This window comes from Perissodus microlepis, chromosome 23, assembly GCF_051167445.1.
Source record: "Perissodus microlepis isolate ML-2025 ecotype Zambia chromosome 23, ASM5116744v1, whole genome shotgun sequence".
Taxonomy (NCBI): domain Eukaryota; kingdom Metazoa; phylum Chordata; class Actinopteri; order Cichliformes; family Cichlidae; genus Perissodus; species Perissodus microlepis.
The window spans coordinates 12,160,762-12,187,315 of record NC_140482.1 but is presented as its reverse complement, the minus strand read 5'-3'; the positions used below and the strand labels follow the sequence as shown (position 1 = coordinate 12,187,315).

General features: G+C 41.4%; 4 protein-coding genes across 7 annotated transcripts in view; 2 read left to right on the top strand and 2 right to left on the bottom strand.

Annotated features, from left to right (window-relative positions):
- Nucleotides 1–2,749, top strand: part of nbeal1 (neurobeachin-like 1) — a 58,254-nt gene extending 55,505 nt beyond the window's left edge. For both annotated transcript variants that reach the window (XM_084920587.1, XM_084920585.1), the window contains one exon: nucleotides 75–2,749. In XM_084920587.1, the coding sequence (XP_084776713.1) occupies nucleotides 75–179 (105 nt within the window). In that variant the 3' untranslated portion in view covers nucleotides 180–2,749. The remainder of the gene's footprint in view (nucleotides 1–74) is intronic.
- A 53-nt stretch (nucleotides 2,750–2,802) lies between these two features.
- Nucleotides 2,803–9,369, bottom strand: LOC146360979 (uncharacterized). Of its 2 annotated transcripts, XM_084920588.1 has the most exons (7): nucleotides 8,336–9,369; nucleotides 8,190–8,227; nucleotides 7,015–7,104; nucleotides 5,784–6,532; nucleotides 5,558–5,695; nucleotides 4,977–5,088; nucleotides 2,803–2,997 (listed from the first exon to the last, which is right to left on the bottom strand). In XM_084920588.1, the coding sequence occupies exons 2-7, from the start codon at nucleotides 8,224–8,226 to the stop codon at nucleotides 2,924–2,926; spliced, it is 1,200 nt and encodes a 399-aa protein (XP_084776714.1). In that variant the 5' UTR covers nucleotide 8,227; nucleotides 8,336–9,369; the 3' UTR covers nucleotides 2,803–2,923. The 2 variants fall into 2 exon arrangements, with proteins under 2 accessions (XP_084776714.1, XP_084776715.1); XM_084920589.1 differs by having other exon boundaries at nucleotides 8,190–9,369.
- A 119-nt stretch (nucleotides 9,370–9,488) lies between these two features.
- Nucleotides 9,489–15,244, top strand: LOC146360978 (adrenodoxin-like). The gene is made up of 4 exons (XM_084922609.1): nucleotides 9,489–9,993; nucleotides 13,213–13,337; nucleotides 13,451–13,580; nucleotides 14,100–15,244. Exons 1-4 carry the CDS (start codon nucleotides 9,869–9,871, stop codon nucleotides 14,206–14,208), a joined length of 489 nt encoding a protein of 162 aa, XP_084778735.1. The 5' UTR covers nucleotides 9,489–9,868; the 3' UTR covers nucleotides 14,209–15,244.
- A 115-nt stretch (nucleotides 15,245–15,359) lies between these two features.
- Nucleotides 15,360–26,554, bottom strand: part of LOC146360977 (rho GTPase-activating protein 20-like) — a 36,722-nt gene continuing 25,527 nt past the window's right edge. The window contains exons 12-16 of one of the 2 annotated variants that reach the window (XM_084922606.1): nucleotides 25,864–25,973; nucleotides 25,583–25,775; nucleotides 22,579–22,693; nucleotides 20,270–21,174; nucleotides 15,360–17,527 (exon numbers count right to left, since the gene is read on the bottom strand). In XM_084922606.1, coding sequence (XP_084778732.1) covers nucleotides 16,745–17,527; nucleotides 20,270–21,174; nucleotides 22,579–22,693; nucleotides 25,583–25,775; nucleotides 25,864–25,973 — 2,106 coding nt within the window. In that variant the 3' untranslated portion in view covers nucleotides 15,360–16,744. The remainder of the gene's footprint in view (nucleotides 17,528–20,269; nucleotides 21,175–22,578; nucleotides 22,694–25,582; nucleotides 25,776–25,863; nucleotides 25,974–26,554) is intronic. The other variant, XM_084922607.1, reaches the window with a different exon arrangement.

Genomic DNA, 26,554 nt, shown 5'->3' with positions numbered 1-26,554 from the left:
CGCTTTTCTTTCCCCACTCTCCCCCTCCCCTTCCTCCGCCTCACTTCTTCCACCTCCTCCTCCACTCTTCCCAGATGCGTTCGGGCCAGATCACACGGAAGCTGTGGGGTTCCAGCAAGAGACTGACTCAGATCTCCTCGGGGGAGACGGTGTACAACACCCAGCAAGACCACAACTGACCCGTTCCCCGCCTGTCCCCCGAGCCTTTAAACCATCCCCTTCAAGCACGTCGCACATTGTCATTTCATATCCGAGCAGATTCTTTCTCCCATCACCTCCCACGGTTTTATCAGGGGGTAGGTTTTGGGGTGCAGGAGCACCACAAAGCCTGCATGCCCACATGTGCATTTGAGTGCTCTTGCTTTGGATTGTGATCACATGGCGCTGGCGCCGTGGTTCCAATGCAGAAGTAGCACCAGCCTCAGCAAAACCACACCACTGCCCACTTCTCGCACACGCCACAGCTGCCCTCGTCATTAGAATCTTTACTACAGTCAGCCTCATTTAACGGTTAACTAACTGTTCTCTTGTATGTATGCAGGGATGGATGGATGTGTGTTTGCACACAGTTTTGCTGTGTGCTATTTGAAAATATTGTTTCAAGTGGCCTTTTTGCTCCCCCACCCCCTCAGTTAGCCTTAGGTGCAGACACTCGGCCTGTGATCTGCAGGCCAGGACGATTCATGGTTGCCTCAAAGCTGCCACCACGCAGCCTTATGCAGTAAGACGGCTCCACCACTCACAAGACCAAACTGTCTGCATTTTTCTATCGTTTTTATATACCCGTGTGTGTGTGTGTGTGTGTGTGATCTTTTAGTGATGTTTTATTGGGAGTTTGGTTTATGTGTGTGTATGTCTGTGTGCGTGCCCAGCAGCTTGCCGTCTGTTCATATGCATGGCATTTTGGTTTTGAGATTAGACAAGAAATAGTGATGCAGAAGTCACTCAGTTTTTTGTTTGTTTGTTTTTTCATTTTTGTTTTTACATTTGGGGTGTAGCTGACGTTTTTTGTTGGGAAACATCAGAAAAGGTGTTTAAAGGTACTTTTTGTAGTCCCCCCTCCCCTTTCCAAAGTGTAACTAACAGTTTCACCACTAGGTGGCAGTGTTTTTACCAAACATTATAATTTTAACATTGATATTAAAATGATGCACCGTTTCCTCAAGAGGCATTGCCTGGTTAAACGATAAAATAATGACTCGCTTCATCACCTCGTGGGAAAATTGGTTGATATCTCGTGTAAACAAATCCATTCACATTCTGTTGGATGCTTCAGTTAATTTTTGATTGTTTTAAGCATGGGATTTTACAAAAAGTACTTTTAATGTTTTGTCATTAGCATATCATTTAAGATCTAGTTTTGTAAATAAAAAAAACACTACATTCTCAATCACAACAAGCTTTGACATGAAGACTTATCACAGCAGTGCAACGAAAAACAACTATAACGTCACGTTTCTCTGTGCTTCATTGAATGTTTTTAAGTTACTTGAATCTGTTTCTATTCATAAGTGAAAGTAGCAGTTTTTTTCACACATTGTCTCATGAGTGACATATTTAAAAACTATTCTAACTGTTTAGAAATGAAGGAGAAAGTAGAAATCCTCAAGGGCTTTACGAGATGTCAGTGTTATCAGCAATACAGCTCCTTCATTGCATGCCTGTTGGTGCTTCCTTTCCTCTATTTCTGTCCAGCATGCCTCGCTCAGTCAGATCCTCTATTTTCCAGTCTTCCTATGGCTAAACTGAGACTGTAAATGGACTCCCTCTCTTCCCCTTCTGAATGCCTTTAGCTCTCATCATTGCCTCAAACCCCATCCCTCTTTTATTATTTGTGCTTCTCGCTCGTTTTCATGTTTATTTTAAAGTGACTGATTTAAGAGTTTTCCTTGTGTGGGGCCTCAAGAATGTTTGGGTCAACTGGGACAAACATGCATGTGAATGATTGCATTACTCTGTAATATACCGCAGTATGAAACTGCTGTGTGATTCATAATTTTGCACCATACGTGAGCGAGTGAGTGAGCGAGTGAGAGTTTATTTTCTGTTGCCAAATGTTTTTTTTATTTCTGTCTGATTCTGTGAACTTTTGCAGCCCTGTGGGTTTGGCACTGGGCACAGAGTCGCTCTAACGGTTATCTCTCTTGTTTTTTTCTGATTTTTGTATTTTGTTTTATTTAAATGTCAGTTTGGTGGATTGCAAAGACCAATCTGTGTCCTCCTTTAAGAGATTTCTGTGAAAGGTGCACAAAATGTTCTATTAATGCAGTTTATTTTTCTTTTGTTTATTCACATTTTTCATTCAAAGACCACTGTTTGAGTTATTCCACGACTGCAACAGAGTGCCTTTTATCCCAGCGTGGTGTCCACATAGAGCTAGATTTCTCCTTCTCCTTCGTCCCAAACTTTGTCGTGAATCAAGTGAAAGCAGCATTCCACACATTAGTCCGTCGCAGTTGCACCGGGAACCAAGAATATGGGACTTCCAAGAAAAATCAAAGTACTATTTTGTGTCTTAGCTACATTCTCTGTAACTGTCACCAAAATGGATGTGTGTATATCTGTGATTATTTATGAATACAGTATATAATGTACAGCATGATTTTTATTTTGGCGTCGTTAAAATGTACTTTTGCACTTTCCAGGTACTAAATTGTAACAGATTGTTTTAACTTTGCTCCCTAATCTGTAAAAATTGCTTTGTATACACAAGTGGAAAATAATCATTAAAGTCTTGTCTAAATTCAAAGGACTTTTTACTCATTTCTTAGGGAATAAACTTATAGGAAGAAGAAACACACAGATGAGTAATATGCTGTGTTTTTATTCAAGAATGCGCAATCAGCTTGTGGCAGGGAACACAAAGGTATCGTAGGAAATGATACCCGCGAGCCCGTCTCACGTTGCTTCTTTGCGATTTTTCTTACGTAGGAATCATGTACGTACAGATGGACGCTCTCTTCAGATCACAGTTGGCAGTAGTCCACCGGCTGTTGTCTGCAGTGTGGATAGGAAAAGGATCATAGTAGATTAGTCCAGCAGGATAAAGATAATCCCAGTTTTTTATTAGGTGTCTTATCAATTTTATGTGACACAGACAGTACTCTATAAAGCTTTGTTTAAAAGGTGCTTTTATGACACATGCCTCACAAAAGGAACCCTTGTCTAATATAGCACTCATGACTGAGATGAATAAGAAGATCAGGCATTTTAGTTGGCAAACTATTATTATTTTTAAGTCGCTTACAATTTGAGGGGGAAAAAGTTATAATATTGAACCACTGCCTTTCAGTGGTAGAATGAATCCATAATTCAAACGCTGCTCAAAAAAAATGAACACTCCTTAATCAAGTCAGCTAAACTTTTGGTCTGGTCAGTTCGGTAGCAGAGGGGGTTGTTAGTCAGCTTCAACTGCTTGGTGTTTAACAACAGGGGCAACAATGAAACAACCGCTAAAAAAGGAATGTTTTCACAGCTGGAGACCACTGATGTTTTTTCCTCTCGTCTTTTTTTTGACTGTTTTTCACTAGTTTTGCATTTAGCTAGGCTCAGTGTCACTACAGCTAGAATTAGGTGAGACTTGGACCCTACAGAGGTTGAACAGGCAGTCCAATTCCTCCAGGATGGCCCATCAATCACGCCATTGCCGGAAGGCTTGGTGTGACTCCCAGCACAGTCTCGAGCATGGACGAGATTTCAGGAGACAGACAGTTACTCTAGGAGGGCTGGACAGGGCAGGAGAAGGCCATTACCCCTTAAGAAAGACTGATATCTGCTCTTTTGTGAAGGAGGAATGGCATGAGCACTGTTAGAGCTACAAAATGACCTCCAGCAGGTCACTGGTGTAAATGTCTCTGTCCAAACAATCATAAACGGACTTCATGAGGGTGGTCTAATGGCCCGACGTCCTTTAGTGGACTCCGGTCACTGCTCAGCACCATGGAGCCTGATTGATATTTGCCACAAAATGCCAGAATTGGCAGATCCGCCACTGGTGCCCTGTGTTTTTCACAGATGAAACCCTGAGCACATGTGACAGATGTGAAAGCGCCTGGAGAACGTTGCTGTAACATCATTCTGAATGACAAGTTTGGTGGTGGGTCGAGAGAGGCACACAGACCTCTACAGACTTGGCAAGGCACCCTGACTGCCATTACAGGTTAGGATGAAATACTTGGATCCACTGCCAGACCTATACTGGTGCATTGGGTCCTGGATTCCTCCTGGTGCATGACATTAACTGGCCTGTGATGAGAGTATGCAGGCAGTTCCTGCATACTCTCACTTGCCTGACCTAAATCCAACAGAACACTGTGGGGACTTTATGTTTTCATCCATTAGATGCTGCCAGGTTGTACCTAAGGCTGTCCAGGAGCTCAGTCATACCCAGCCCCCAAATGTCATCTCATTAAGAGCATTTCCCTAGCATTGTCAGGTATGCTTACAAGCCAATACAAACTACAGATTGCCATTCTGAGGTACTGCAATTAATTACTTTGATATTTTGGTGTGGCTTTGAATTTAGCCCCCTGTAGGTTGGTAATTTTCAATTCCATGAAACGAGGTGCATCCCTTCATTCCTAACACATTAACCAGTCCATATCAGTATAGATCTAATCTTATCTGATGTGTTACCAAAGTGTTGCTTTAATTTTTTTGAGCAGTGTATAAAACAGTACTGTACTTTTGCAAGCAGGCTATTAAAGCATAAAACAGCAGTATCGAGGTCTAAAGTTCAATACCATTACCTAACAACTCACACCAAATTAAGTGAGGCTGTAGCTACAACACAAAAGTGCTGTATTATGGTGGGGTCTTTATCTTACAACATAAAGAGCCTTCAAGGCAACTGTTGCTGCAATCTGGCGCTATAAAAATAAAACTGAATTGAATTTAAAGCAGAGGTGTTTCAAAGTTACTCTCTGGAAAATGCTGGAATAAATTAGTAATTAGTGTGAGAGTGGCGTGGTTCTTACCTAGCTCAAACATCTCCACACAGACAGGTTTGTCAGTGTGAATGTTAGGGTGGCCTGGCATCCAGTCGCTAAAACCCCACTCTGACCCGTCCACCCATGACGCCTCTTGGTTCTGTGGAGTGCAGAATACATATGAAAGGTTAAAAAAAATGTAGTCTTAAATAACCCAATTGTTTGTAAACTGTCAAAAAAAAAAAGTTAGCATATGAGACCCTTTCTATGAAGAAAAGTATGGCTAATATGACCATATTACCACTTCACTTGTTTTAAAACATCACTTAGTCACAGGACACAACAATTGCAATACTTTAAGATAAAAGTTTGAAGGTCAATGTCTCATCAAGGTAAGAATAACACTATCAGTCCTGCTGATAAGATATCTGATGACACTCTCCTTGGCCTCCATTCATTGACACAGCTCATGACCAGACTGCTGGCATTACAGCCACTAAGAACTGGAGTAAAATTGTGGTATAAGTAAGTAGAGAACACCCTCAAAAACACACTGTTGTTTTAGCACCACATGTTTTGAGAAAACCTTATATACCTATATAGGTCGCCAATTAACATGATAAACTTGCCGTGACTGTGGCTCCCAGCCAGGTTAGCACAGGGCTCTTCTTACCACCCTTGGTCACCAGGGAAATCAGATGGGAATGCAGATCACCACTGGTTACAGAAGCAAGCTCGGCACGTGGGGCAAGAGTTCTGCATTTGGCCTGCAGAGTGAGAAACATTTAATTTACATCCTTTAAATGAACAGGGGATTAGCTTTTTATATGTTTTTGGAATGGTACATAGTCTAACCTGAGCATCCTTGAAGGACAGCGGTGTAGGGTTGAACTCATAGCACTTGTTGTTGATAATCTCCCCCTGACATGCCACTTTTGCTCTTTGGATGAAGCTGTAAAAGGGCTCGGTTCCCTGTCTGAAGCCTCTTTGGAGAGGCAGAAATGGTTCGGTTCCCTGTCTGAAGCCTCTTTGGAGAGGCAGAAATGGTTCGGTTCCCTGTCTGAAACCATCTTGGAGTTTCATAAAGGGTTCGGTTCCCTGCCTGAAGCCATCTCTGAGTTTCAAAAAGGGTTCGGTTCCCTGTCTGAAGCCTCTTTGGAGAGGCAGAAATGGTTCGGTTCCCTGTCTGAAACCATCTTGGAGTTTCATAAAGGGTTCGGTTCCCTGCCTGAAGCCATCTTGGAGTTTCAAAAAGGGTTCAGTTCCCTGTCTGAAGCCATCTCTGAGTTTCATAAAGGGTTCGATTCCCTGCCTGAAGCCATCTCTGAGTTTCATAAAGGGTTCGATTCCCTGCCTGAAGCCATCTCTGAGTTTCATAAAGGGTTCGGTTCCCTGCCTGAAACCGTCTCTGAGTTTCATAAAAGGTTCGGTTCCCTGCCTGAAACCGTCTCTGAGTTTCATAAAAGGTTCGGTTCCCTGCCTGAAGCCATCTCTGACTTTCATAGAGGGTTCGGTTCCCTGCCTGAAACCATCTGGGAGATGAGAAGGATTTTCCACACGGACCCAACTACCACCACTCCTTTGGACTGGAACATCAGCATCGGCTGAAAGACAAAAGACATTGGAAGTAAACAAGCTTCTAAAATCATAACGATACTCAAGAGGTGACTTAGAGGGTACATTCGCTTAGCTAAATGTGATCAAAATCATGTTAAACAGGTTATCATGTTCATTTCTTTGTTCATGATGAAAAGATACCTAACAATTTATTTTTAATTAAACCTCAATAATGTCCTGGGACTGAATAGAAAGGCAAAGAGTCATTACAATAAAAAAATCATCCTGAGGGGGCTCAATAGCTCTACCAAATTTGAGAGGATAATTTGTTAGTTCTTGAGATGTCAGCTACTGGCTGCCCTAATAGAGGATGACCATTAACCATTAACCATTTGGATTTATTCACTGGGGAACGTGAATAAATGTGAAAAATGTCATTTGAATCCAACCAAAAGTTGTTGTGATATTTCAGTCTTGGCCAAATTGGCCTGTGTCAGTAGGATCATGGAGGTAAAAGTAGGCTCTGTACCTTGTCTAAAGCCATCAGGAACAGATTGATGGACATCACTTGATGACTTCTGCAAACCTCTAGGGGGTTTGATTGGGACAGCTTGGAGGCCTGCAAAGGATTACAGTTACACTATATAACTATAATATACATGAAGCTGCATTTGCACACCCTGCCTTCGACACTGGTGTTCGACTTGTTTAACATTATAGCCCTAAGCTTGCCAGTTGATGGATACATAAATGTGTGGCCTTTTAGGTCAATTATTAACTATTGTGCAATGCTGATATATAGGCCACGACCTTTCTTTAACAGTGTGATAAATCAATGATAACGGTCAAAGTCTATGTTCTGTACTTCCATTAGGGAACTACAGAATGTTTACTGTCAGTTGTTTTGCTGCCAAGGCTAGAAACAACAGAGCCAACATTAATTATGTCAAGGACACCTCAAAATAAATAAAACATTTGACACTGATCAGCCAGGAAAGTTAATATATAGACTGAACCCTACTGATGTTTCACATAATTGTATTAGTTTTTAAAGATAATTGAAATATAGGGATGGAAGTTAGGATATCAAAAAGTTTTTTATATCTAGATCTGCTGTGTCGGAATTGCATGATTCTAAGATAAAATCTGTTCTGTATTTTGCACTTATTTCATGAACTCATCATAAACTGATATGTAGAGAAATAGGCCCCTCTTCCGTGGAGCTAGCTCCTAGGATTCAGGAGACTGTAACCTTCTTTATGTTGAAGATTAGGCTTAAGAAAGCGTTCTGCATTTAAACATTAGTCATTATTAATCTCGGCCTCTCTTCCACAGTGCATCTTTTGTCCTGTCTTTCTCCCATTACCCCCAAGCGGTTGTGTAAAATTGCAGCCGCCACATGAGCCTCGTTCTGCAGGGGGTTTCTCCCTGTTAAAAGGGAGCTTTTCCTTCCCACCATAACGAAGTGCTTACTCAAATTGGGTTGTTTAATTGTTGGGGGTTTCTCTCTATTATTGCAGGGTCTTAACATTACAATATAAAGCACCTGAGGCAACTGTTGTTGCGATTTGGCAACAACATTTGCCTCAGAAACACATCATCTGAAAATTAGGTGAGCAGTAATGATATGAAACAAATATCTAGCCACAAATGAATAGGCAAGTTTTACTGCACCAGTGAAAGGTGAAGGCAGTGAGATCTTACCTGACAGTGCCAGGAGCAGTAGCACTAACTTGAACATCCTGTAAGGAAATTGGAAGAAAATATTTTACTTCTTCTTCATAAGCCTATACAACCTACAAATGTATCCTTAACGGAGTTGTTTTTAAGCTCGTTTGTATCCTGCTTACCTGAGGCTGTAATGAGGAATGCTGCAGCAGTTCAGAAAGAAAAGGCCACCTATTAATATGTGTCTTTCTTGGTCATAAACCTTTTTAAAGAGATTACTGATTAATCTAATCTAAATCTCCTGTAGCTCTTTATTGACTGATATTTGATGACCTTTGCCTTCACTCTAAACTGATAAAGATTTGAACTCAGCACTAAATGTTGGCTGTCAGCCACTGGCCTCTGACCCAAAGTTATCAAACACCTAGTTTTCCGTGACATCCTATGATACTGTATGCATTCTGTTTTCTAGGGCATGCAAGAATGTGAAGGGTGAATAGCACTTGGTTTAATCAAGGGAGCTCAATCAATATTTGTGAATGTGGACAGAGAGGGACGTTACAACAGATGGTAAACGTGACGCTGGAGGCCACTAAAAGTTGTTTTGGGGGTGACTGAGGTATTTCACAGACCTTTGATGTTGGTGTAGAGCACTTGTTCAACTTTGTAACCCTGTAGCCATCAGGACATGGGGTGTAGATGGTGGTTAATATTCATGGTCACTTTTTATTAGCAATGATTAAAAAGTGAATAACTTCTAACTTGATTCTTCTGAAATGCCTCAGATTTAATATCTCTCGTGAACTCGTGGTGCTTAAAAGATGATTTAAAAAACAGTTCAAAAGTTCAAGGTCATTTTTGACATCACTGCTCTTCTTCGCTGGTCAGAGTAACGCGTGAAGGATTTGACCTTTATTACGAAACACACTGAACTTTCTAGATGTCCATACTCACACACACGGCGGGGCGGTGACTCCGCAAGCAGCCCTCCACTCGGAGACGTGCTAACTCCGTACTACCGGCTGACGCGGTAATTTAAAACGAGCGTTAGTACAGTTTGATTGGCTAGTTTACACACTTACGTAAGCGGGCACGGGGACGTTTGTTCTTACCGGAATCAAGTTAGCGCCGATGATTTTCAAAATAAAAGCAAAATAATACATTTCTAATCATGAAGGGAATCCAAGACGTTTGTTTTTATTAACTCTCACTAGGATAACGGTCTTATTTTATTTTAAACTGTGGGTATCAAATTATAATCCATAGATGGACACAATATGTTAGTAGCTAAAACTTTTATTTTGACGACATGGCAGGAAGTTGTATTGCGCCTGATTGATCTTTGTTTGTCAGGAACTACACAGAGCGCGGTCATGTTTGCGATTTGACTGCATAACCCTGGGCGGTGTTGATAGTTATCTGTCAACTTTGTGTTTTGTTGTGGAGTATCATTGGTGCTCCACTGCGTTATCAGGTGATTGATTTGGGGTCTTAGACAACAAGCAGTTGCCATATGTTTCACGTTATGCAATGACAGTGACAGTGACAGAGTGACTTTTTGCAACTAAAACAAGCTAGCCCCGCTAGCCTGCTCGATCGGTTCAGTCAAACATCTTTAGGTCTCTGCTGAGAAGTTACGCGCTCGACAGGTGTCTGCCATTCGCAGCTCGTAAATCCTCTCCGCTAGTTTTCCATCTTCATTTTTTGTGCTTCAAATGGCTTTGGTAACAACGTTAAGACGGCTGGTTCAGAATAGTCTACGTGAATATTCCCGGAAGGCGTCGGCAGTAACCTGGCCGACGAAACAAAGGAGTTTTTCCGTCGGCACACAACCTCTCAGGTAGGTTATTTTACTAAAACACCTACTATTAACAGGACTGCCTAACCTGGTGATGGATTGAGCCGCACGCCAAACTCCAGTCAAAAAATGTGCAATTTATTGGGGCTCTTCTTTCCAGCGCATTCCTGGCATGCAAAATCATGTAGAAAAGAATGTCCCTTTCACAGAGCAGGGTGTTTTGTGTCGTGCTGTTTCCAAACATTTGAAACTAGGCTCATGTTGTTTTTCAAAACGACAAAGCAGAAACACTTAAATTCCAGCCTAGCGGTGGGTCATTTACTTTAAGTCAGTTTAAATGGACTAGCGGGGAGAAAGGAGAGGAAAGTCTACGTGCTTTTAGGTCTCAGGAGAACTAATTTGCAACTTAAATGTGCCAATATTCCAATATGTGTTGAAACACTGAGGGGCGAAATGTGTAGTAAAATATATGTGAGTGTGTAATTGGGTTGATGAGGCAAGATGAGTCTTAATTTAGTTCCTAGAAAAAGTGGTGCTTGAAGTCAAAGTGATTGACGTGACACCACACGTGTGCAGCTGATGTCCTTAGGAGCAGGCTGAAGCCTCACGTGTCCACAAGGTGAAAGTGAGCCATCTTCCCACTCAGGTACAAGGCTCTGACCACAGCTGGGCTTCCCAGTGCCAGCCACCCTGTTGGAGCGCACCATGACTGTTGACCTTGTGCTCAGGTTGAAGGGTTTTTTTTTTCTCCAGGCTTGCCTTAAACTGACTGACACTGTCCTCGTGTCCTCACGTCGCCCTCCCTTAACTAACCAGTTTAACGTGATTGATGCCAAGTGTGAGTGTGTTTGTTCTGAGAGGTCGTGCAGTGCAGGCCTTTCAGGAAAGAGCATGAACAAGGTTTTGTTTTTAAAGCGGATTATAGAGGACTTTTAGTTGTGCGTTAAATCTATGTCGTAGGTACGTCATTACCCCAAACCCCTCTGAAACTACATCATAACCTGACATGCACTTTCCTTGAAATCTCAGACCATAAAGGACTTATAAATGGGAAATTTTAGAAATTAAAGCGATCGATTACATTTTATATATTTGTGCCATATCCATCCATCCTCAAAAGTATCGAAACAGCAGGGCCATTTAATTTTTCATCAGATATTGAGTGTTTAATCAGGAAGAAGCCCTGGATATCTACTCTCTTTGTCTTTCACTTCTGAAGACTGTATTTGTAATTGAGAAGGGTACGCCATCTGTGGGACAAAGCAGGAAAGTCCATCAGAGGATTTTCAGACACACTGGGCACAGCCACTATGTCAGTACAGAACATCCTGAAAAGGAATGAAACCTCTTGCACTGAGCTACATGTATTAAATGGATTGGCTTGTCCAAGGAAGGCAACAATAAGGCTTTGGAGAACAGCAATGTATGACAGCAATGATGTCATACTGCAATTTGCACTCATCAGCTGTAAAAATCTGAAAGCCTGAATGGAATTTGCAGAATGAGCAGAAGTCTACAAAAAGATATTGTTTGCCAGTTTACAGAGAGCTAATCTAAGTCATTTGTTAAGAGAGGACTTTAACCAGATCTTAACCTAAATTAACCCACACTTCACCTCCCGAAGAGAAGCACGAAGGGAGAAACTCTGCAAAACAAACTAAAAGATTTTGTGGTAAAAGCTGAAGTGGCAAAACCAATGAAGAAATTGGTATGATGTTGGGAATTTAATTACAACAAAATAAAAGCATTAAGCTATCTGTCATTTAAAAAATTGTAGGAATATGAGAAATGGGTGCACTGATTTATTGAAGCCTGTTCATTATTGATTTTTCACTCAGGTTCTTGTGTAACTTGAAATACCCCAGTCTTTTCTCCCTGTCTCTTCCTTAAGAACGGCTTCTTTGTGACAGCCACATTTACACTGAGAGCATTTGTGATGAGGCTTCATTGGACAGTAGATGGATGAAGGTCCATCTATCAGGTCCTGTGTCAGTTACAAGGTCTGGACTGAAAATGAGTGAGAGAGCAGCCAAAGCAAACTTTGAAAGACCTTCAGAAAATCTGAAGAACTGCTGCTCAAGACTGCTGTGAAAATGACAAGTCTGGCTCCTTGGAAGCAAAATAAAATAAACATGGAGGGTGGCTTAAGACTTTTACACAGAACTGTAATTAGATTGGTCGCAGCAGATGGCCGCCCCCCCCTCAGCCTGGTTCTGCAGGTTTCTTCCTGTTAAAAGGGAGTTCTTCCTTCCTACTGTCACCAACTTCTTGCTCATAGGGGGTCGTCTGATTGTTGGGGTTTTCTGTATTATTTTAGGGTCTTTACTATCTAACCTTGAGGAGACTGTTGCTGTGTTTTGGTGATATATAAATAAAATTGAATTGATTGTAAATAGCAGAGAATAAAAGTGCTGATTTCATGCACACATGTCTTCAGTGCACAGCACACATATACCCCCCACCACGCAGAAGAAAGGTGGTTAAAGAGAGCTAGACAAGCTTATTTCAGGATGACTTAATGAGCTTCACTATGGACCAGTATAATGTAAATGAGGAGTACTTACTCATTATCGAATAATGAAATTATAAGTTTAGAAATTAGCATAATAGGTTGACCTCAGTATCAGTTTTTAGACTAAAACTTGCCACTTGGCAAAGTTTGTGCTGTAGTTTTCTCTTAGAGTGATAGACAGGAAAATTCATTTGTACGTGTTATTTTTAGGTCCCTGCTGTTCCTTCATTGTGGCCTTATGCTGTAAATGTAGTTAAATATTGGATATCATGGGATAGCCCCTGCAACCCTGAAAAGGATAAGCAGAAAAGGATGGATGGTTAAACAAGTTCATGATCTCTTTTTGTGTGTGTGTGTTTCTTTACTCTTATTCTTTAGGATGCAGGTGGGCGGAGCTTGTATGATGCAGTGTACATGAGATTAAATTTTAGGGATCTCATTATCTGCAGCTGTTGGTCATATGAGTCTCTACCACAGTAACAGTATATGACAGAAAATAAGGAACAGTAGATGTTCTCTTTAGGGCACTGAGGCATCTTTTGACGTGAATGTAACTATCAGTAGTGGCCACCAGAGGGCAGTGATGTCTGGCAGTTGGACTTTGCAGTGCTATGTAGGGAAAACTGGATAACATAAGGGTCCAAACTTAGTAATTATGTCATACGTAAAACCTGTAAGTTTATCAGTCCAACAGTTGGGTTCCAGTGTTCCCGTCAATCAAACTAAGGTCATGTTTTTTTGTGTCTCAGATCGGACAACAAGGTGACGGTCAACTTCATCAACCGAGACGGGGAGAAGATCACAGTGAAGGGATTGCCTGGAGATTCTCTGCTAGACGTTGTCATCAACGAAGACCTCGACTTTGATGGTTTTGGTACGCACAGAGCGAGTTTCACAGGCCTGGACTTATCAGAGAGCTGCATGTATGTGCCTGAGCTACTTCTCATCCATCGTGTGGAGTTCTAAAGGTGTGTGTGTGTGTTGTAGGAGCGTGCGAGGGAACACTGGCGTGCTCCACATGCCATCTGATCTTTGATGAGGAGATGTATAAGAAGCTGGGGCCCATCACAGACGAGGAAATGGACATGCTAGACTTAGCCTACGGCCTGACTGACACGTAAGGAAGCACACGTGAACACTCACAAGGCCACTGTGCTAAACTGTCATTACACTGATTTTAATTGATGTGGTAGAGTTTATCGACACTCTGCTTATATAACTGCAAGGCCATGTTTTAAATAGTGTTTGGAGAATGTGGATCTTGGCTTTGTCAGCTTTTGTGTTATTCATTCTTTGTCTTTTTGTGTTAATTGAAGGCAAGTGATTGGATAAATGATTAGAGGCTGAAGCTTTTATCACAGTAGTCCTACAGCCTGGCTGATGCAGAAGAATTAGTTCTGGTGGCATAATAAGATTTGTCAGGGCTGATCAGTTAATCATTGAGAGACAAAGGACTAAACATGAGAGCCTTCTTTCACTTAGGATATCAGCTTTATTTGCAAACAATGCTGGACACTGTTGTTAAAGCAGCTTTCAGATTCAAAGCAAATGGCACATTCATGGCTGTCTAAAAATGAGAAGCATCCTTCATCAGACTTGAATTTAACATACTTCTCATCTCCCCTCCCCTTTGCAGATCTCGTCTGGGTTGCCAGATCTGCTTGACGAAGTCTCTGGAGGGAATGGTAGCCAGGGTTCCAGAGAGTGTAGCCGACATCCGACAGACCAAAGATGGATCATCTTAACAGGAAACATGTGGCTGAGAACATGAGTGTAGAAAGTGAGGGTACAACACATGCAACACAGAGACGATGGTAGGTGGAATCTGTCAGTACTGCTGTGGGCTGCCATAGAACTCTTTCCCACTTTCTTTTAATAATAAAGTCATAGCCTACTAAAGTGAGCTCTCAAAAACCAGGAAGCTCAAATATGCAACTTTGACTTTCAAATTAATTTTTTTTATAGAATGTAAACCTGCAGTACGCAAGAATTTTAGACTAACAAGGCTGTAATGCTCGGCTTACAGGAGAAACCTGCAGCCCTTAGTGTGGAATCAAAATATTTATCAGATATAAACTGCTGTCTGTTCTGTTTATTTTAATCACTGCCTGGGGGAAAAAATAAAAACGTTACTTACTTGTTGTACCTTTTCTTCCTGCCTAATTTCCTAATTGTGACTAAATTTACAATGTGAGCTCACGTTTATATCTCAGCACAGAGCTGGACCTTCTGGAAATGTACACACTTCCTCTCACATGAACAGTTAGTCATGGCTGTGGAGGACCCAAACTGCCAAAAGAAATGTGACTTGGTATGTAAAATCACGTAGAATCATAAACCTCCCATATCGCACTTTTACTGATTTCAGTTCAAAGTGTCAGGTATTTTAAAAAAATATATAATGCTGAAGAAAGTTAAAACATTTTGTCAGTTTTTCTAAACACTTTAATAGTTTTGTTGCATTTACTGGAATTTTTTTTTTTTTTCGGAACTTTTTGATTTTGGTATTTTTGGACTTCCATAAATGTCGACTCAACAAGGCTGAAGGAAAAGGTGGTACGCCTCACTGAAATGTTCACGTATTGAACAAGAAGTTCAACACCTTACAGATTTCTTCTGCTGTCCCCTGAAAAATGTTTGTTTCAAATAAAAAAAAATAAAAAAAAAAGTTATTTTTGATCAGATCCTTCATGTAACCTTAACAATTTCATCTTGTTTGTGTACACACAACCATCTGCGTTGAAGAATGAAAGAAAAATAATAAAACTTTCTTTCTAACAGCGTGCTGAACTGTTGGTCCTTTAATGTCATGTTAAATATGCTGTTTGTACAAAGAAAAAAGGACAAAGGGATCCATTCCGATGAAATCTCCCCAAATTAAAGCACTAAGCACACATTTAATTTCAGCTCATTTTATTTGCATATGCAAAAGTATAGTGACAGCGTATAAATACATGTACAAGTAACAAGGAGGCAGTAGGCAATATTAGGAAGCAACAGTCCTGTGGCCTATTTCGGTGTTTTAAGCTGCATAAGATGTAAAGCTCATAAAACATGATTAATTTCAATCAGTACAGGCTTATGTGAACAGCATTGTTGGCAACAAAAACAAAACAAGCTATAAATGTTGCTGCTGCAGTCGTCAGTATCACAGCAGGCTGATGTGAGTGTTAATGCCAAGAAGCATTTGACATGAACTGCTCAGCTGACTAATCAGAAACGTATCCATGTTAATATTTATCCAAACACTAAATCTGTTCACTAAAAAGCATTAACGCTGGAAAATAGTTAAGCTGCTAACAGTCGACATGATCCCGAGCAATGCTTGATTTTTGGGGAGCATTCTTCACATATACAGGATATACACGTACGGTTTGTTTAAATATACTGAATGATGTCATGCTTTTATACCTTTCCAACAACATGTCACAAACTAGTCTACCTACACATTTACGATACTTCTGAGTATTGTAAACAACTGAGCTGAAGCTAAACTACCGATCAACACACAGACTGAGCTGTAGTTCAGAACCAGACTATTAAAACGTAGAGGCAAAGTCACAGTGTGTACCCAGGCTGCATTTACACTATTTATAATATAACTATTAATTTCAATAAATCATGATTGTACCACCTGCTTTCTGCAAAACTGTGGTTTAAGTAACGTGTGATACCAAATACTGCATGTTGCCCATAATCTGTTTAGGCTGCTTGGGTGGGACTTGAACCAAAACAACAGTTTTTCTGAGCTGCAGTTAACCAGAAGGCATTTCTCTGAGTGAGTCTTTGTTCATTATGAAGAAGGCAATGCCAGGTGTGTTTAGATTGGCAGGTTTTAACTTTGGCCTGATGTACATTGGAAAAAATAAAAAAAAATCAAGACAAATTTTACACCAAAATAGTTGATCTGCTTTGATCAGAATGAATGTTATTTGAGCTTATTTGTTATACATTAGAACACTTTTTGCATGTGTAAATCCAGCCTTTAGGACATTTAAGCAAAGGGTTAGGGGGAGATTCACATTACTTTAATGGCATTAAGCACTAAGCAAACACTCAAACACACTTTTACTTTTTGCTCCATGTCCACCTTAGCCAACAGATTACATTTCATGTGGTGTTCCAGATAGCAAAATGCTCCCAGTGACACCAAAGCCTTAGTGTCTGATGACGGAGTTCATTTTAAGGTTATGAATATGACCACCGTGCTGAAACTGAGGATGCTCTGTTTGTTCCACTTGTTGGAGCGATGCTGTACTTTAGTTTGTTTTCACCAACTCATCAAACGTAGGATTCCTCAGCAAACAGGAGCTGGTCAAAGTCTGGCTCTGCTGTGGGATCGCTGCATCTCTTCACCCACTCCCTGCGGCTCTCCACCAGGGCAAGCGCCACCTGGTGGCTGCTCTGGGGATTGCTTTGGGGGTGAGAGGAGAAGTAGTCCCGCACTGCTTTGGTGGCACAGGGGGAGAGGCAGTAACGGGCCTCTGATGTGCCTCCTTGTGAATCCACCCCGGACACTTTCAACCCCGGGTCACTGGGCAACCTTTCCCGGGTGAAGGTGGCGACTCGGTCCACAACTTGACGTCCCGGTTCGGACCCGCGGCGCTGATATAGCCGGGCGTTGTGGTCCTGCTCTGTGGATTGAGACTTGGGTCGCTTGAATAGGGACAGTGATGGCCCCCCGTGCTTGTAAAACACAGACGGCGATGGCTGCTTCAGTTCAGTCACATCACTTTGCACAGCACACTTCTGGGCGCTGGTATCACTCCTGGGATTTTTCTGTCTTAAAGTTATCGGGGCCTCTGGGGAATGGAACCAGGCAGATTTAGGGAACTGGAGGTTTCCTGTAGAGTGATAGTGTGAAGGGGGACTGGAGGAGTCCTGCTTGAGGAGCCCTGCTTTTCCCTTCACATGGCTCCCTCCTGCTCCACCTGCATCTTTGGGAGGTCTACAGGATGTTCTGGGTTTGGTTTGGCTGCCTGAGATCAGGTTTGCAGCTCCTTTCTCACCTACTTTTCCTTTTTCTGGTTTCCCAGGTGTGAGCGACTTATCAGAAGGCCCTCCCTGGGTGGAGACAAAGGTAGATCACATAAACAACTGTCGGGAAGTTTTAGTTCTTGAGCTTTGAGAGTTAATGTAGTCCAGAGAATCTAACCCCTAAGGTTCATCTATTCATCATTCAGGCTCTTCCAACTCCATCTTACAGTCTTTATACAGTAAGGGGAGCTGGCTCAGGCAAGTTGCTGAGGGAATATTACTTCCATCTGTTACTTGGTCAGCTTTAGGTCTGAGTCAAACAGTCCAAAAAGTTTCTAATATTATTATCAATACTCGTAATACTGCAATACAACAGAGATATAAATAAAATTGAACTGAATTATGGCAAACCTTGACGTGGACAAAACTGTTGGTACCTTTCCATTATAGAAAGAAAAACCCACAACAGTCACTGCAATAACTTGAAAAGGACACAAGCAGTATCCATTCATGCAGAGTAATAATTCATATTGGTTTACTGAAAATTAACTAACGAATTAGTAAAAAAAAAAAAAAAAAAAAAAAAAAAAAAAAAAAAAAGCTTCATAAAAATAACTTCAGTCAAGTGATTTCTCAATGAGGCTTCTGCACTTCTCCACAGGTATTTTGGCCCAATCCTCATGAGCAAACCGCTCCAGCGGTCTCAGGTTTGAAGAGTGCACGTTAAACTTTAGCCACAGGAACATCAAGCTGTGTGGAGTTTTACAGCCTTTAACCACAATTCAAAAGTGGTCCACACATCAGGGGTGTCAGTGGTGTTCGGATAAAGTTCATCACAGGGTTTAAAGTCTAGGCTAGGTGAGGTGTTATCCAAATAAATGTTCCAGCTATCTGGCACCAGAAACACTAGTTTGTCTCATTCATGTCACCAGTGTAACACAGCACTTCATTTTTGTATTAAGCTGCCACCTGTCACACAAAACAGCTTCCCCAAAAAGGTTTTGGACAAAGTGAATGGTTGCCTGTAGGTCAGGGGTGTGAGACGTTTACACGGTGGGTCACATACAGCCCGCTTTGATCTTAAGTGGGCCAGACAACTGAAACGCTGCTTTCTGTCAGTGTAAAGAAGTCACATATTTAACTGTTTTTCTGCATCATAAAGAGAAAGCTGCTGTCAGAAAGGAAGACCGGTCAGCATAACTATTTGGACTTAAATTGTAAGAATTAAATGTGTAAAATTACAGAAAAGGTTCTCTTAGCTGATCGCCCAGACTGTCCAGTTTTTTTTGTCTTGTTATTTTTTAACTGTAGTCATAAAAAAAACATGTTTCTATAGTAGAAGGTGAAAAACAAACTTTTGTGTCATTTAATTGTTTATTGCTTAATGACTTTGTGTAGTATGAATGTTCATAAATTATAAGTCCAACATTTCTGCTTGTGCTTGCTTGTGATGTGCCATGGCTCTGTGCTACATGCAGACATTTCTGCATCTCTGCCATTCAAAGACACTTTGCATATAGTTTATTTTATATAGCATTCAGTACGGAACTCTACATTTTCAAGAAAGCAATTTTGTTTTCAGTGTTTTCATAAAAGCCTTATTTTTATGCATTTATTAGGGAGAACACACGTGAGGTTTAAGGCCTGGACAAGTTTCAAACCTTTTGTCCTCCACAATGGAAAAGTGCCTAATTATTTGACACTCCTACTGTAGGGTTGTCAGAACAAATAACTAAACTGCTAGTGCTGCTAATGGTAAGCATATACTTGGCTTTGGTTCTCTGGATCGAAATTTCAATTCCATTCAATTAAATTTTATTTATACAGCGCCAAATCACAACAACAGTTGGCTCAAGGTGCTTTGTATTGTAAGGTAGACCCTATAATAATGCAACAGAGAAAAACCCAACAATCATATGACCCCCTATGAGCAAGCACTTTGGCGACAGTGGGAAGGAAAAACTCCCTTTTAACAGGAAGAAACCTCCAGCAGAACCAGGCTCAGGGAGGGGCGGGGTGAGAGAAGGAAGACAGGATAAAGACATGAAACTTGAAATGAGGATCCTTTTTTTTTTTTTTAAAGTGTTACCTTCTTTAATCACAACTTTGTACAAGCAAGCAGTCCACACAGCAGAACTAAAGTCAAAATACTTGCTATTGCCATGTTTCACAGCTCACTAACAGCATCTGAATGCTTGGCTAGTTGATACTGCCCTCTGGTGGTGTGTTGTTGCAGTGCATTACACAATACCTTCTGGGGTAGCAGTTAAACAGTGGGCATAGATGTTTTTAGATCTTTTTTCCTCAAGAAACATTCCTAATTAGAGGCCACATTTCAAATGAGAGAGCGATATCTTAATGATTTGCCTGGATACATTTAAAGGGACAAAGTACAGCCGGAACTTCATTCACTACCTCTTCAACAAACTATGTTAAAAAAAAAAAAAAACTTATGTTAAACCATGTTTAATGTCCAGAAAGATTTTTAGGACATTAAATCACACGGGTTGATTCTTCACATTTTTTGATTGCATAAATTAATTTTGAAATTCTGGTAGGAAAGGAAGGCTGTGTGACTTGGTCCAGTAGTTGACCAGGGAACACAAAGGTTCCCTGGTCAACTACTGGAAGAGGATAAGGAACTGTAATCCACTGGAAGAGGTCAAATGTCACTGACCAAAAGCAATTCAAACCAAAGGCATATGATTGAACACAACATTTAAATGGGACTGCATTTAAATGTTGAGTTTTGAATATGATATGGCATGAAAATGTGGATTTGAATGATTTTACCCCCAAACTGCTGTTTTACATAAAAACATCACATACCACTGTTTCACTTACTGCAGTCTTGTCCTCTTCTTGCTTCTCCAAGTTGTCTTGTTGGGTGAGTGAAAGTCTCCGGTCTTTCTTCAGCCATGAATTTGGGTGGAGACCCCTACAGCCCATCAATGTCCCCCAGCTGACGGGTTCTTTGGGTGGGGAATTTTTGGGGCAAATCTCCTGCTCTGCATGTTCACTGGAGGCCAGTACAGAGCTGATGGTGAGGGGTGTAGAAGTGACAGGGGTGGAAAGAGATCCAGAGGAGGAGTTGGATGGCAGATACGTCTTTTTTGGGTAAAGGCCCCTTCTGGTTGCCCAGGTCTGGTCACCACTTAGGGAGTCTAGAGAATCAAGGGAGGAGCGGGTTGGTGCAGGGGAGGTGGGGGTGGATGAGAGGCTGGAGGAGCTGGCTTCCAACCCAGACTCACCTCCATACCTCCTATTTTGAACTCTGGAGTGCATTCTGGTGACTGCGTGGTTGCTAGGCTCCTTGGAAAGCTCTTCCTCACCGTCTTCATCCTCACCAGTGACACCATCTGTGCTGGCTGATGCGCATGGCCGAAACTTGGCCACATATGCTATAGCTGGCTCTGAACGCCGCCGCGGCATGTTCCGACCCTCTAGGGACAGCGACTCCAGGATGGAAGAGGTGTCCACAGTTGGTGCATCCTGCCTGGGGCTGGAGAGGTCTAGTTCCTGTCTTCTGTGTCTTCCCAGTGGATTGAGACCTGGTTCTGGTGCAGTATCCTGGTCGTAATCACTGAATGTGAGGATGGAGTCCAAGCTGCCTTGTAGGGGTTTAGGCTGGAGGCACCTTCTGTTGCAAAGGCCTGGTGAGCCACCACTGCTGTTGTCTAACTCATTCTCGAGACTGTCATAGGATGAATCGGTCAGAGGGTAAATCCAGGATTCTGATAATCCCCAGGAAAATTATGGATAATTGGATAAGAAGAAGAAAAGAGAAGGAGGACACACTATAAGAGATGTACGTAGGTGGGTGGAAAACAAGAAGCATAAACAATATTGTTAAATACTCTATGCAGTGATGTTTTTGTTTTCTGAGACCTTTATAGAAACCACAAAGTCCTTTGTTCTTGCTCTTTGACTGTCTGTGAAGACATTTATTCACCTTTATCTTAATTCACCTTAATTTACCAAATCTGTACTTGCACTCCTCAGTGAAACTGGAATATACTTCTCGAAACAGAACAGAAGTTCGTGAGAGCCACAGAGGGAGGAGAGTAATATTTGCTGAATATAAGACACATAGATACAACGTTACTAGCCTAACTTTGTGAGCCTCTCACAAAAGCATCTTCATGTTGTTATTCAACAGTGTGCACACAGAGGTTAGCAACATCACAAAGCACTTCTATGTACTTTGTACAAAAATCTTTAGTATTTGATCATAAAATAAATAACATTACACACCGAAACAGCTTTTAAAATACAGCTGTTAATGGAATTCGGATTAAAAGTGCTAGATAATGCTACAATACATTGTTTAGGGTTTTTCAGAATCTGAGAGTGTTTCTTTTCTTTGACTTTAATAAATACCTGTAGACTCACATGGCATGCAGGAAAACCAACACAAGAGCACTGTGTGCTGACAGGTGTGCTCTTAAACACAGATTTCAGGTTTATATTAGCAGACTCATTTGTAATGAAGTAACTCTTCTTTGAATAAATATTTTGGTCTACCTGATCTAGTAGCATTTATTTTGGGCAAGCAAAGCAATCAGTGCTTGTCCAGTGAAATCTAAAAATAGACCTCAATTAAAAAGTACTAAGTGAAAGCAGTTTATCTCCTTTCTTCTCAAACAGAACTCTGCTCTGTTCTTGGGATGTTTGCATCTATCCTTTGAAATACTGTCATCTTGTGGCCACAATTGGTTATAGTCTTTTGAACATAGCACATCCCTCTTAGCAGTAACTTGATGATTGTCTGCAGCTGATTCATTTAGTGGACATCTGTAAATTGTAGCTACATCAAAATAACCTGGTTTACACTCCCTTAAATGGGCTCGGCACTCCTTTAAATATTTATACCATGTCTATGTCATGAAGAACTTGTATGAGTATACAATACATAAATGTATCAATTCAAATGCCATTAGACACACTTCATCCGTCAAATAATAGCACTCTTACCAATTAAGACTGTAGACATTTTAAACAAGCATTCAAGCATTCAGTGGCAACACAATTATTCAGGGTGATGAATTAGACATAAAGATAACAGAAAGTTCATTAAAGGCTCTCCAACTTGTGAGAGTTTAGCCTTGAGCAAACATTTGTCTCATTTGTTTGGGTACCTGTTCCCATCTCCTCACTGTTGAGTCTCTGTGGAGGCCCTCCGAACAGGGAGGAGGGATCCTCTCTGAGAATCTCCTGACAGTGTTCAATCATGAACTTCACCAACTCACAAACCTACAGGCAGAGAAAAGTGGATACTAAGCCAGTGTAGTAACATAGGTCAGAATGCCAGTCTTCAAGGCTGCATGAAAGCACTTTAAGTATTTACAGTAAGCCAATTATCTGAGCAGCTACTTGATGTTACAAAACTTCATACTATGTGGAACATTTCTCAGACTTTGCTCCATTCCCGTCCCAAAAACAAGAAGTCAAACTGGTTGGAAATGAGAGCTTTCAGCCTCTATGAAGCAGACATTCCAGTAAGAAAGCCTTGAAGGTGTTTAGTGTTATGCTGCTCTGACTAACACAAAAACAACTTTCAGTTGACTGTTTAATCGGCTTAATACGTTCTGTAACTAACATACTATAGACTTGAACGTGGGTTCATTTATCCTAGTCTCCATTAGGAAGATTTTTTTCCCCCAGACCAGCAGATCTCAGCCTGAAGTGGCAAATTCTCTGCTCTTTGTCACTGTTTTTGTTGTCTGCAGGTAAAAATAATGTTTTCCTTGTGAGTGAACTGTGAAGCTGCTCAGACTGATGTATTTAATTATGTTGCACTGATCCTACGAGTCAAAGTCATCATAGGAGTGACAAACTCTGAGGTACAATTTGCAAAGCTGTTAAATTGATATTTCACCTTAGAGAAATATTTTTTGAACAGGGCCTTGAGGAGGGACTCAGTATGGCACAATTGACTATGTGCACGTTAGCATATGCTACTTCCGGTGCGGAAACTCCTGTGGGGAGCTTTGTTTCCGGTGTCCTATTCGCGCCTGGTTTACGGTCCAAAACAAGTTAAGCAAATGAATGAATCAAGCAGCGATTTACATTTCTATAGATGTCTTGGGCATTTACCCAATATATCTGTAAATGATGTTCATCGACTTGTCGATATTTTTCCCCCACGCCTCAGAGCAAAAGAGAAAAGGGATTCAAATGTTATATTTCTCAGCTGTCCCTCGTTTGTGGCGGGTGTTATGTTCTAAAAATAACCAGCGATAGGTGAAATCAAGTAGCCAATTTTATTTTTTGACGGTGCAAAACGTTTCGTGGACATACAGTACTGCACTTCAGAGTCACACTGCTAGCAATCGATGCAGCGATTCTGTACTGTACAGGAGAGACGTCACGGAGGAGATCGTCTGCAGCGATCACGACGCAGGACACAATGTGACGTAAAAAAAAGCATGCAAACTTGCACTAAAAAAATCCGCAAAACAGCGAGGTGAAAGGTGAACCGCGTTATAGCGAGGGACCGCTGTAATTTTGAAGGTAAGTCACAACATACCCTTCGTAAATACTAATGTATAGAAACCGTTACCAGCAATCATTCATTTTTTGTGTGGCTTTTTTCACGGTTTGTTAACATGCTGTGTAGGTGTGTACTTGACTAGCTGATATCGACATAACGGGGGAAACATCTGGTTTGACTATTCTTCACCTGTAGTTTGAATGTTGAACATTTGCCTGTTTAAATCATCAAGTCAAGTCAAGTCAAGTCAAGTTTATTTATAAAGCACATTTAAAAACAACCAAGGCTGACCAAAGTGCTGTACAATAAAATACAAATATAAAATACAATAAAACACAAATACATAAAACACCTCACTGATAAAACAATAGATTAAAACAATAAGTTAAACCTTACTAAAGGCCAATGAGAAGAGGTGAGTTTTAAGAGCAGTTTTAAAGGTTCCTAGGCTTGTGGAGAATCTGATGTGAGGAGGTAAACTGTTCCACAGTCTGGGTGCAGCCACAGCAAAAGCCCTCTCTCCCCTAGTCTTTAGTCTGTACCTGGGAACATCTAAAAGCATCAGGTCTGCTGACCTCAAAGATCTCCTGGGGCGGTAAATGCTAAGAAGCTCTGCCAGGTAAGGAGGTGCAGTACCGTTAAGAACCTTAAAAACCAGCAGTAAAATTTTAAAATCAATCCTAAAAGCAACTGGGAGCCAGTGGAGAGAGCAGAGGACCGGAGTGATGTGGTCTCTCTTTTTAGAGCCGGTCAGCATGCGAGCAGCAGCGTTCTGCACCAGTTGGAGGCGATGCAGACAGGAACGATCTAAACCAGCATAAAGGGAGTTACAGTAGTCCAGCCGTGAAGTAATAAAAGCATGGACCACCCTTTCTAGATCGTTCCTGCACAGGTAGGACTTGACTTTAGCTAAAATCCGTAGATGATAAAAAGATCCCTTGACTACGGAGCTGATTTGTTTATCAAATTTAAAAGCACTGTCAAAAGTAACACCGAGGCTCTTAATGGAGGAAGTACATTCGGAAGTTAGGGGTCCCATAAAATCAAAGGAAAGGTTGGGGTCTTTAGGAAGCCCAAACACAATGACTTCAGTTTTACTTTCATTAAGATGTAGAAAGTTAAGAGCCATCCAAGTCTTAATGTCAGACAGACAGGAGAATAACGGCTGCAGAGAGTCCTTACAGTCTAACCTCAGAGGGAGGTAGATCTGAATATCATCAGCAAAGGAGTGGAAGGACACGTTATAAATCATAAGACCAGTCACTATACAGAGATGTGCTTCTGAATGTGGACGATGTGTCTTCTGCTGCAGTGATGCAGTTCTGCTTGTGTTGAGTGATGTAAACAACTGATCGATCTAAACGCTTTAAACGTCAAAATTGATCATTAGATTTTTTATGACACAACAGCGGTGAGTGTTCCCACCTTCTGCTCTTTGTAACTTAACGCAATCTTTCCGTTTTCGAGTTTTGGACATGATTTTGGAGTATATCTTCGCAGTAGCGATTGACCGCAAAGTAAAGCTACCGGAAATGCACAACCCCACATCCGGTCTCAAACCAGTCTCGTGCACATAGTCAATTGCATTCATTTAGCAAAACTTTGCTAACAGAAATTCTGATGTGATGCTGTTGATCTTCCACACTCACCTTCTTGGTTCCTTCTCCCTCCACCTCAGGGCTACACGGCACTCCAGGTGGCCAGAGCATGCTGGGAGCAATGCACACTGACAGATTAAAAGTAGTCATTTGGTTCTCCTGGGCGTTGCCTTGGATACCGTGAAGAACAGCCAGCAGGTAGCGTAGTAGGAGTGCGTTCTCTTTGGGCAGCCGGCAAATCATCCTTCAGGGAGACAAAACAGCGATTGTGTAAAACGTGTTTTAGCTCCTGCGATTAATGTTCAAGCAGTACAGAGCGTGTTGTATGTTACCTCTGTACATCTTGCACCTGCTCCTCCTCCTCCTCTTCTTCCAGCACCTCCATCCAGTCTTCATGGAGCTCACAGCTCAACAAGCTGCCCGGGATGCTGCGCAGGAAATCCTGAAGACAAGCATGCAGCAACAGTAAAAGAAGAAAGAACATATCAATCGTGAAAGGAACTATTTTTTGCTCCACATAAGAAACCCTTTTCAGAAAGGAATATACAACATTGTTGGTTCATTATGTTTTGCTCCTCCCTGAGCCTGGTTGTTCATACATCCAATTCACGACAACCTGTTTCTCAACCGAATTATTGGGTCATTTTAGATCAAAAAGAGGACTGATCTGAAGTGTCAAACTTGGATCTCCAAGGGCCAAAACCATGCACTCTGAATATACTTAGAAGGAGCTTACCACACAACAAACTCACAGCAACCAGTTTCAAAACCCTTTTATAAAAAAATCAATAAAAAAAAGGGCAATTTAAGAAAATCACAATGCATCCTGATGCAAAAAAACAATGACATTTTATTCTGATCTTGTGGATACATATCTACCTGTATCACCCTAAACCCTCAAGGGCTGGTGTCCTGCAACTTTTCCATGTGTCCCTGTTGCAAAAACACCTGAATACAATTAGTAGGTCATTAGCAGACTCTATACAACCTGGCTGCATGCTGAGGTGGCAGCCATTTGATTAC